General features: G+C 43.6%; 1 protein-coding gene across 1 annotated transcript in view; it reads right to left on the minus strand.

Moving 5' to 3' along the window:
- Positions 1-11,851, minus strand: part of CHMP4B (charged multivesicular body protein 4B) — a 38,880-nt gene extending 27,029 nt beyond the window's left edge. Inside the window, exon 1 of the mRNA XM_005879793.2 lies at positions 11,637-11,851. Within this exon, the coding sequence (XP_005879855.1) occupies positions 11,637-11,826 (190 nt within the window). The 5' untranslated portion in view covers positions 11,827-11,851. The remainder of the gene's footprint in view (positions 1-11,636) is intronic.
- Positions 11,852-11,857: the final 6 nt, after the last annotated feature.

Genomic DNA, 11,857 nt, shown 5'->3' on the forward strand with positions numbered 1-11,857 from the left:
AAAACAAAGCACAAAAACATATTTAAAAATAAATAAATAAAAATAAAAAACAAAGTACTGCATGTATTTCCATGTTCCTGGTTTTTCTTTCTCAAAAACATTTCCTATTAAATCAACTTCAAGCATTCATACATTTTGAGCTCCCTTCTGCTCTAATATTCTAGAACTCTCCAAAATACCTATTTACTAAAACACAGATTTAAACAATACACACACTCCACTGTATAGCCTATGCTCTGAATTCTTAATATGCTTCTAGAACAGATTACACTGTATCCTGATTACATATGTTTACTTGTCTGTCACTCTATATGAGCATCTCAGAGGCAATGACCTGTCTTCATCTGCATTTACCCGGTAAACTAGCACAGTATCTGGCACACAGCTCAAGATAACATATACTTATCAATCAAGTATATGAAGCAAGTTTCTAGCTACCTTCTTTAAAAATGGACCATCTGAAATGAAATGTGAATTTCTATCTATGCAGCACTAAGACCAAAAAATAAATAAATAAATTGGAATCTCAACATCAGAGTCACTAAACAGTACACAATATCCAATCTGTTTCAAAATCTTAGTTTCCTTTTCTCAAATACACTATTCTTTATGCAACACAGCTAGATGAAAGCAATGTTCTTTTGCAATTTCCAGTTGTAACTCTAGATCTGAGGTGATGTCACATACCCACATGAGTATTTACACCCAACCTCCACCTCACCCCACGACTGCCTACTTCTTTAAGGACTAATGGAAAGAATCACATTGTCACCCCCAACCCTAAACTGTGGCAATTGCTCCCTCCTTCAAATCTCCACCAAGCTCCATTTAGGGTGCTCCTGTGGGTGGTACTTACAGCCAACTTTGGACTTTAATTACTCCTATCCTGGGTTTATTCCCATACCAAGAGCCTCCTGAGAACATGGTTGTAAGGCAGGGCCTCACACCTGGGCCTGCTTTGGGACTCAGAGCCTCCTAGCTCAGCAAATTCAACTGCCCTGAGTGTTCAATGGGAGGAGATGTCCTCAGCAGTCTGTGCCAAGCCCCAGGCCAAGCCCCCTGAGCAACCTGGTGCTTACCGCCTGTTTGCTTGTGTTATTGGGGGGTGGGAACATGTTATTTTTTTTGGTTCAAGGCTGAAAAGAAGACAATGCACTTTGCTGGATTTTAACCCAATTAGGAATCCCTGCTCAAAAATTCACTATCACCCCAAAATCCAGAAAAAAATGTCATCTTATGGAATTGAAGAGGGCAAGTTTAATGATGGAATGTCCTGCTTCATCATCCCACCTAACTTCTCTCCCCTATCTGAGAAGCTATTTGTGATAACTTTTTTCTCTTAGAGAGAGAGCCATAGATCTGTTCGCTGTAGGACCCATTGGGCCAGGAAATCCACATGGCATCTCAGATGGCTCCTATAACAGAACAGGCACTCAACAGAACACCTGTCCCTCCTGCTGTAGAAAACCTGGTATAGCAGAACAGTAGCAATATCATATAAACAGACTAGGAAAAAGCCATTAAACAAGGAAATTAGAACTCTTCAAAAAATCATTTCTGGTGCCTGGCTGACCTAGGAACCAGGAGGTTGTGGTTCAATTCCCAGTCAGGGCACGATTCCCAGTGTGGGGCGTGCAGGAGGCAGCAGTGATTCTCTCACATCGTTGATGTTTCTCTCTCTCTTTGCCTCTCCCTTCCTCTCTAAAATCAATAAAAATGTATTTTAAAAATAATTTCTAGTAGAAAAAGATATAACTTTTAAAAAGGCATTTCCTAGCCCCTACCCCTGTGGTTCTTAAGACATTCAACATAAGCCTTGCTAGTTGGAAATTCTTTCTTTACTAACTGGTTCCCCCCCACCAGGCAGTAGTGCTCCCTGAGGATGGGAACTTTCTCTAACTTACTACTGGGGTTGCCAGTGGATCTTCATGACAGAACACATAACTGAATGTCTGCCAGTTACCCAAATGACTGTCGTCTTTCATGAAGTAGGCTGTTACCCAATCAGCAGGACATTTGCTTCAAGTTTTTTTTCAAGAAGGGGAAGATGAACTTCTACTAAATAGTCTATCTTCCAAGGCCTCATCAGATTTTGAGGTAACTGAAGGTATTTGGGAATAAGGTGAGCTGAATAAGAGTTAGTCTTTGAGCAGCAAGAAAAAGTGAGCAAATTGATCAGGGAGACAGCATCTTCACTGTCCAGGAATGAATACTGGCCTGGTCCTGTGAAAAATGCCCAACATTCTCACTTAATCCCTACAATAACTATAAAGAAGTGTCTCTCAAACTTTAATGTGCATACAAAGACCTGGGGAATCTCATAAAAATGTAGGTTCTGCTTCAGAAGGTCTTGGGGGGCCTGAAGTTATGCATTTCTAACAACTTCCCAAATGCTCCCACAGACCACACTTTGAGTAGCAAAGTTGTACAGTATCCTGTTTTTGCAGTCGAAGAAGCTGGTGCTCAGAAATATGAGACTTGCCCCAGATCACAAAAGTAGTAAGTAGCAGAGGTGAAATGTAAACTCAGGTCTTCTGATCCCAACCCAACGCCTTTTCTACCATCCCATCCCATCCCATCCCATCCCATACCACTAACCTTTTGAGCTAAACAGTCACAACCACAGAGATGTATAGTTTTTGTGAATTCCTCAAATAAGCCTTCCAGCCAGCTTTGCCCTGTAAGGAAGAAGGAGGAGATAGAGCTAGAAATATCAGCTACGGGAGAATCAAAACCAGCCAGCTGCTCTTGTTAAGAACTTCAATCCTGCCCTGGCCAGTTTGGCTCAGTGGATGGAGCGTTAGCCTGCGGACTCAAGGGTCCCAGGTTCGATTCCGGTCGGGGGCATGTACCTTGGTTGCGGGCACATCCCCAGTAGGGAGTGTGCAGGAGGCAGCTGATCGATGTTTCTCTCTCATCGATGTTTCTAACTCTCTATCCCTCTCCCTTCCTCTCTGTAAAAAAAAATCAATAAAATATATTTTTAAAAAAACAAAAACAAACTTCAATCCTTCAATCTTTCAGCTAAGACTCCTGAAGAAGAACCAAACAAACTTTAGGGGTTGCTAGATACTCATTCCTTTACTAATAAAAGGCCACAGCAAAGTGTAACTGCTTTTCAAAAGAAAAACAACAACTGTCTCAGTGATATGGGAATTACACAGAACCAAATTAAATCCTAAACAAATGGCTAGACCTGCGTGTTCTGGGCTATGCTGTTCAGACCTTGGCTGGAATATTCAGAGTATTCACTCTACACCTTAAAAGCAACAATGATGAGCAGGAGAATATCCAGGGGAGGATAACAAGGAAAGAACAGAAACACCAGGCAACAGAGTAGTCAATGCAAGAGAGAAGATCTGTCCTAGGGAAGTGCAGGCTTGAGACATAAGCACCATCTTCCCTGATCATTCCTGTCAAAGGAGTATTAGACCTGTTCTGAGGTCCCAAGAAGCAGAATGAGCACCCTCTTTCCCAACACTGTCTATGTCAGAGCTCAGAATTGCCCCCTCCATGCTTCTAACTCCAGATCCCACCTTCTCGCCACCTCCCAAGCTGCTTCTATGGAGCTACCACCCCAATCTGAATTGGAGGTAGGCACTACAGGAAGACAGATCTGTTCCAAATAAGAAAGGCGATTTTATAGTCAGAGTGTCCAAAGACAGACTATGCTGTAGTGTAGGAGGATAGAGCATCTAATATAAATCCCATCAGCAGAGAGGTTCAATCAGAGGTTAATCCCTTGGCAGGAATACTGCAAAGGGAATTTGGGCAATGGATGGGTGGCTGGGTGAGATGAACTTGCCAACCCTCAGAGATGAATTAATCTCTTCCTGCTGCGTTTTCCTCTAACATTTCATTTATACACTTACCACAACTTGCCTTTTACCAGTTACTTGTACGTGTGTGTGTTCTTCACTGAATTGTGAGCCCTTATAGCAGTGGTTCTCAACCTTCCTAATGCCGCGACCCTTTAATACAGTTCCTCATGTTGTGGTGACCCCCAATTTCATTGTTACAAATTGAACATAATTAAAGCATAGTGATTAATCACAAAAACAATATGTAATTATATATGTGTTTTCCGATGGTCTTAGGCAACCCCTGTGAAAGGGCTGTTCGACCCCCAAAGGGGTCGCGACCCACAGGTTGAGAACCGCTGCCTTATAGGGAGAAGTAGGGTCTCAGCCATCTTTATATCCCCTTTGTGCCTAAGACTATACCTGGGAAACCAAGGACATTTATGTCCCTCCTTTGTGCCAGGCACTCTGCTAGGCACTTTATGTATATCAACTTATTCCATATCCTTATAAGAACCCTAAGAATTATTGTTATTCCTTTTTATAGATGGGAAAATTGAGACTCAGAGTAAATAACTGCCAAGGTACTGTTCGTGGGTGGTTAAGCTGGCATTCAAATGGAGAAATATTTGCCTACACCATACATTATGCTGCCTCCCTCCTAGAAAGAACTCAATAAACATCTGCTGACTTGAGACAAATACCTTAAAAACAGGGTAGTACTATATCCAACTAGGACTGTAGCTTGTTTCCTATTATGATGCTTAAATTTTTCTTCTAAAGATAGCCATCCACCCTCAAAATGAGTAATATAAAGTTGTTTTGTTTAAATATCCTCTGTCTCACTTTTTAAAGGACAGTGGTATAGTCCTAGCCAGTTTGGACCAGTGGATAGAGCGTTGGCCTGCGGATTGAAGGGTCTCAGGTTCGAGTCCGGTTGGGGGCACATGCCCGGGTTGCGGGCTCAATCCCCAGTTGGGAGTGTGCAGGAGGCAGCCGATTGGTGATTTCTCTCATCACTGATGTTTCTATCTCTCTCTCCCTCTCCCTTCCTCTTTGAAATCAATAAAAGTATATTTTAAAAATTAAAAAATAAAAGACAGTGGTATAGCACAAAACAATCTTGGGCAAGAGGACTGTTTTCATAAACCCTTCATACGCAAAAGAACTCCTAAGGCCCCAAGGGCTCCATCCCTCCTCCTAGTGGGCCGCGGCTCCATTCCAGGGCTCTGGACCATTGTAAACAAAGCCGCTCCTGGCTTTCTGCCTCAGAGAGGTACGCTCACACACATGCTCACAGGCCTCATTCTCCACACTTAAAAGTTCCCTGAATATAACAGTCCAACTCAAAGATCCTCACATTTAGCTAAACTTCTAAACAAAATCTATCTTGAATTTTAAATCACATTATAAACCCACTGGCAGGCACTTTAAAAATATTTAATCTCCCTGCCAAATGAGGCACAAAAAAAAAAAATTGTCATTTGAATCAAAGGCGCCAGCATGTTTGGACAGCCAACACATAAGGCCTCTCTGACATTCCATCTGTCTTAAGAAGTAAACCAAACCCAATCTAGCCAACCATTTCTTGAAACAAAAAACTCAAGTGTCACCAAGGGAAATTCCCACTGCTCAGTTCCCCAGGTGGGTTTCAGGTTTTCCATCCCTGGGCTTCTGGGAGAGGAGATCCTATTGGCACATCCACCATTTAAGATGCTGTGATTTTCCACCTGTCAGAATGGCTATCATCAACAAATCAACAAACAACAAGTGCTGGCAAGGATGCGGAGAAAAAGGAACCCTTCACTGCTGGTGGGAATGCAGACTGGTGCAACCACTGTGGAGAACAGTATGGAGTTTCCTCAAAAAACTAAAAATGGGACTCCCATTTGACCCAGTGATCCCCCTTCTAGGAATATATCCCAAGAAACTAGAAACACCAATCAGAAATGATATATGCGCCCCTATGTTCATAGCAGCACAATTTACAATAGCTAAGATTTGGACACACCCTAAGTGCCCATCAGCAGATGAGTGGATTAAAAAACAGTGGTACATCTACACAATGGAATACTACACTGCTATAAAAAGGAAGGAACTAAAAAAAAAAGGAAGGAACTCCTACCATTTGCAACAGCATGGATGGACCTGGAGAGCATTATGCTAAGCAAAATAAGCCAGTCGGAGAAAGACAAATATAACATAATCTCACTCATTTGTGGAATATAATGAACAACATAAACTGATGAACAAAAACAATCCAGAGACAGAGAAGCATTGATCAGATGGTCAAACCTCAGAGGGAGGGTGGAGGTAAGGGGGAGAGAGCAACCAAAGGACTTGTATGCATGCATATAAGCATAACCAGTGGACACAGACACCAGGGGAGTGAGGGCATGAGTGGGGGGAGGGGGGCAAGGGGGGGGATAAGGACACATATGTAATACCTTAATCAATAAAAAAAAATTTTTAATGAATTTATTGGAGAGTTTTAGAGCTCAATAAAATGTTTGACTATTGAAGTAAAAAAAAAAAAGATGCTGTGATTTTCAACCTGATACCTTGATTCCAGAGAACCAAAAGCCACATTCACTATAAATTTAACTTAAGATATCTTCCCACATGCTAATGTTTTACAGCAACATTACTAAACATGAGAGCACCACCTGGCTCCAGCAATACGCAGACTTAATGAAGACATATTTCCATGAGCTCCTGGCCTCTCTGCATCGATCAAGACATTTCCAGCTGAACCTAAATTAACCTGTAAATGAACTGATTTCCATCCATAAATCCAAAAGAAATGTACCATTGTAGTGTGTTTGAGATACCCAGTCTCCATTTCCCAATCTCATACAATTTTCTTGTTAAACTAAATGATCCTTTCTATAAACTGTTTTCATCTTTAGTAAAACAGGACAAAAGGAAAATCTGAACCACCTAGGGTAGATACTTCATAACTAGTTACAGTGCCTTAAAAAGAAAAGAATCTCAGATATCTGACCAACCTTCTTAGGAAGAAAACCAACAGGACACTGTTTAGAAAGGTACCAAAAGAGACCTAAGTTTCAGTGATTTTATCATTTCACTTAGACTGCAATCCTGGTTTCCATCTAGTTCTCAGTGAAAGAACTTTTCCATTTTTTTAAAATATATTTTATTGATTTTTTACAGAGAGGAAGGGAGAGGGATAGAGAGTTAGAAACATCGATGAGAGAGAAACATCGATCAGCTGCCTCCTGCACACCCCCTATTGGGAATGTGCCCGCAACCAAGGTACATGCCCTTGACCGGAATCGAACCTGGGACCCCTCAGTCCGCAGGTCGACGCTCTATCCACTGAGCCAAACCGGTTAGGGCGAACTTTTCCATTTTGATCATCAAACCAAAGAAGTCTGATTAACAAAAAGGAAAGTATACTTTCTTAATATCCACAATGTGCTACACTCTTTCATACGTTATCTTAGCTAATCCTCACCATATGGTCATGTGAGATGTATATAATTTCCACTTTGTAGAAAAGGAAAGTGATGATACTTAAGTCTCCTGGATGACAGGGATCATGTCTAGTGTCTCTACACATTCCTAGTACTGAGCTCCCAGCACTGAGTATGTGGCCTAGGACACAGTTTAAGAGCCTACCACATGCTTAATGAATGAATGCATGACTAAGGGCAAGGAAAAGAAATTTGGAAAAAATATTCAATCCAAATTTTGCTCTAAGCTTTTAACTGAAACCAGTGCCTGGAACACACCTGCACACTGCAAATAATCTACTTGAGCTTCAGAGGTTTGTTTCAAAGGACAATCTATCATCTTTCTAATGTGTATGCCACAAAGATACCATCCACATTTGGCTATAAACTCCACAGGGCAGGGCCTGATCCTACTGAACTTTTTTTTCTCCCACTCAGCACCACACCTTGCACAGGAGGGCGTTTAGTGATCTGAGCAATGACAAAGGTCATGATGACGCCTTCAGCCATCATGAGAGTAAATAGAACACAAGATGCTCACAGCCACCAGAAGAACTAGTCTCTGAGTCATTACTTCCTGTCTCCAGCCTCATTTTCCTCTCTATACAATGGGAATAACAAGAGAACACACTCACAAGATTGTTTTAATTAATTTAATAAATATTAAGCATTAATGACATGCCAGGCACTATGCTAGCTGTGATAAACATTCATGCCTCATAGAACTCACAGTCCCAGTGGATGCTGTAAGACTCATATGAAAAAAGGACTTTTACAAACTTCAAAGAACTATACTATTATGAAGTACTGCTCCTCCCCTATGCTTCCCAACTTGGTTAATGGCATCACCCCCTAATCACTGTCTAAGCTCTAAACTTGGGAATTGTCCTCAACTCTCTCTCCTTCATCCTGCGCACAGTTCTAATCCATCACCAAGTCTCTTCTGATTGTCCTTCAAAAAAGTCTCTGTCATTATTACTTCTTGTCTAGTTTTCCATGCTTCTACACTAGGCACTTTGTTCCTACCTGAATAAGTACAAGTCTTGTAATAATAATAATGGCAAGCAGTTATTGATCACTTATCATATGTCAGGCTTTGTATTAAGAGCTTTGCATGCATAACATAATTTAATCCAATAAGGTAAATAACTACTACCCTTATTTATAGATGAATCTGAGGTGCAGAGCAACCTACCCAAGGTGCACACAGCTAGTGACAAAGCTACGGCTCAAATCCATATCTATGAGATTCTACCCTTACCTGTTACTGGATCCCTGCCTCCAGTTCTTTCCTGGTTGGTCTACACTCTTTCCTTTATGCTGCTGCTGGAATGTTCTTTCAAAAATCCAAGCTGATCTGTATATTCTGGTTTAAGACAGGCAGTGGCTCCTCACCATCTCCAGGTTAAAGTCTGAAGGCCACAGGCCACTCCTGTGTTACCTATTTGTTGTCCCGCCACACTCTCACAGCTCCCCAAATTCTTTGCTGACCCACCACACATCTCCCTCTTCTGCAAAGCCTTTTTGCCCTTCGCCTCCAGACAGGAACCTTCTCCTCTTTAGCCTTGGCCCCAAATACGTACACACTCATGTACTCATGTTTCAGCACTGACAAGTATGTTTCTTTCCTTCTCTCTCTCTCTCTCTCTCTCTCTCTCTCTCTCTCTCTCTCTGTCACACACACATAACTCACACAAACTCAAACAAAACAAAACTACACACTTCCAATCCTGAGTCCCTGGAGGGCAGGCACAATGTATTTTCATCTCTGTTTCTCTAGGTCCCAGCACAGTATCAAGTCAATAAGTGACTAAATGAGCGGTATGTGGTGGCGTTAACACCTCACAGCACTATCCCAATAAGCAGATATGACCTCCCTCCAAGCCTCTTGAAAGCCAATTCAATCACCTCTAAAACTGCAGAAACTAAACTAGTAGCTTCAGACCAAAAGACCACTGGAGAATTGCACTTTGATGGGAGATGGCGTAAAATGACGCCCTCCTCGACCACCCTGAAACAAGCAAAGCATTCCCAAACGCAGACCAGTAAAAACAGTGACTCTAATTACCATGAACAACAGAGGACCTTCCTGACTGAGAGTCATCCCCCAAAAAAAGCTAGAGACAGCAAAATCTGACCCTGCTCCCCATCTCCAGAGCTGCAACTGGAGTCTAGGCCACAGACAGATGACCCAGATATGATCTTTCCCCCAGAGGACGCTATAAAGAAGGGCAGTCGCTCCTGTCCTCTCAGGAAAACTCAAGATAGACTGCTTTCAGCAAAGTTATTACAACTGAGATTGGTACTCCATAGTCTGCTGGAAGCCTCCCTCCAAGCCTCCTGAAAGCCAATTCAATCACCTCTAAAACTGCAGAAACTAAACTAGTAGCTTCCAAAAGACCACTGGAGAATTGCACTTTGATGGGAGATGGCGTAAAATGACGCCCTCCTTGACCACCCTGAAGCAAGCATTCCCAAATGCAGACCAGTAAAAACAGTGACTCTAATTACCATGAACAACAGAGGACCTTCCTGACTGAGAGTCATCCCCCAAAAAAAGCTAGAGACAGCAAAATCTGACCCTGCTCCCCATCTCCAGAGCTGCAACTGGAGTCTAGGCCACAGACAGATGACTGCAACTGCCTTCTCACGGGTCTCCCTGCTCCCACCCTCACTCCCTCCACCAGTCTATTTTCCAAAGAGCAGCCAGATGGTGTTTTTAAAGCCATTATCAATAATTAGGACAATTAGGACATGCATAACACCCGCCAACAGCTTTCCATCACTTGAAATAAACTCTTTCCAAACTCTTTACCAGGAAGTTCAAGGTCCGTCTACCCCCCACCCCTTATTTCACACCACTCCCCCCTTCAATCACTACATTCTAGAAACCGAGGTCTTGTGTTTCTTAAAACAGGCCAACCTCTGGGCCTTTTCCTATGCTGTTCTCCGGGCCCAAAGGCCCCTCCCCTAGATTTTTCCAGAGCTGGATCCTTCTCAAGAACAAATTTACCTTTTCAAAGAGGACTTCCCTGACCACTCTATGTAAAGTGACACCCATTTCCACCCCATCACTCCCCACCAGTTACTTTTTCCCTACACATCACAACAAGACAATATTTTCTTGATTTATTTTCCTGTCTCTGTCTTCTCCCTCATTAGAGTGGAAGCTGTGTTTTGTTCACCCTATGAAAGCACACAAAATTCCAAAAGAATTGTAGACTATTGACAAAGGAACATCCTCAGGATGGGCTACTTTGTTCTTATGTTAAAACGAAGGAAACTTGTATTTAGCCCTTACTATGTGCTGGGCACTGTAAATCCATAATCTTCCCTGACGGAAAGGTAAATTAACTAGTTCAAGGTCACAGGGCTAGGGACTACCAGAGTTCAAGTTAAGTAACTTAGAGCTTCTCAACCCCTCTCACCTTTGCCCCCTCTTAGGGGAAGGGTCTCAGACTATGTACGGTTCACTCTCATATGGCCATAACAAGAAAAATTAAATGTCTAAATTGCTTTACAATTATTAAAGCATTTTCACATTCACCTTAACTTAAGAATATAAAGCAAATACAAAAGAGAATATAAAGCTCTTACCCAGAAAGCCATACAAGTAAAGTGCCTCAAGGTTCAGTCTCCCTGCCCTTAACCACAGCAGTGGGGACTGGGGAGGAGTCCTGGCCAATGGAGGACTGGAATCGGTATTTCTGGTCTAGAGGGATGGGGAAGCGGTGAGTCACGGGGTGCAGGCTGGGCCTCCGTGAAACTCTGGGAAGACCTGGCTCCGAAGCACCAAGAAGCGAATCGCAGAGCTGGAAAGCACCTTAGGCCTCACGGAGGCAAAACCTTGGCTGACGGATGGGGCAAACTGAGACAAGAGGAAAAGTAACTTGCTCAAGTCCACTCAGCCGGCGAACAGAGCCGGAGCCAGGGGTCTCCTCTCCCCCAGGCCCCGCTCCTCTCCGTCAAGGCGGCTTCTCAAGGATAATTCTGAGTCAGAGGGTGGAAAGAGCCAAGGGCAGCTCATGGACTCCACAGAGGGGCAGGGGAAGGACCAGGAAAGGACAAGTGTTAGGGAATCGGCAGTTCCCGGGAAGGGTGGGTGAGGGCAGGCCAGAGGGAGGAGGAAAAGGCGGAAGAGAAACGAAAAGAGTGAGGGAGAAGTAAAGTGTTGTGAAAACAGGGTCTGGAGGGGCCTGGGGGGAGAGGGCTTGGAATGAGAGCCTGATGCTCGGGGAGACACGGAAGGGAGTCTGACCCGGGAGATTCCAGGATCCGAGCAGATCCTGGTGCGCGTCTGACGAAGGTGGAGTCCGGGCCCGGGAACTGAGGGGAGTCTACCGGAGCCGGGCTGACTCACCACGCTTGTTTTTGGTGCCGTGCTTCTTGGCGGCCGTCAGCTCCTGCTCGATCTTCTTCTCCAGAAATTCTTGCTTTTTACTTAGCATCTCCTCCGTGTCCCGCAGCCTCTGGATGGCCTCCTGGGGGGTCGGGCCGCCCTTGCCAGCCTTCCCCCCTCCCGCCCCGAACAGCTTCCCAAATACCGACATGGTTGCTGCTCGCCGCGCCGGCCTGCGCCGG

The sequence above is a fragment of the Myotis brandtii genome, unplaced genomic scaffold (genome assembly GCF_000412655.1).
Source record: "Myotis brandtii unplaced genomic scaffold, ASM41265v1 scaffold61, whole genome shotgun sequence".
NCBI classification, from domain to species: Eukaryota; Metazoa; Chordata; class Mammalia; order Chiroptera; family Vespertilionidae; genus Myotis; species Myotis brandtii.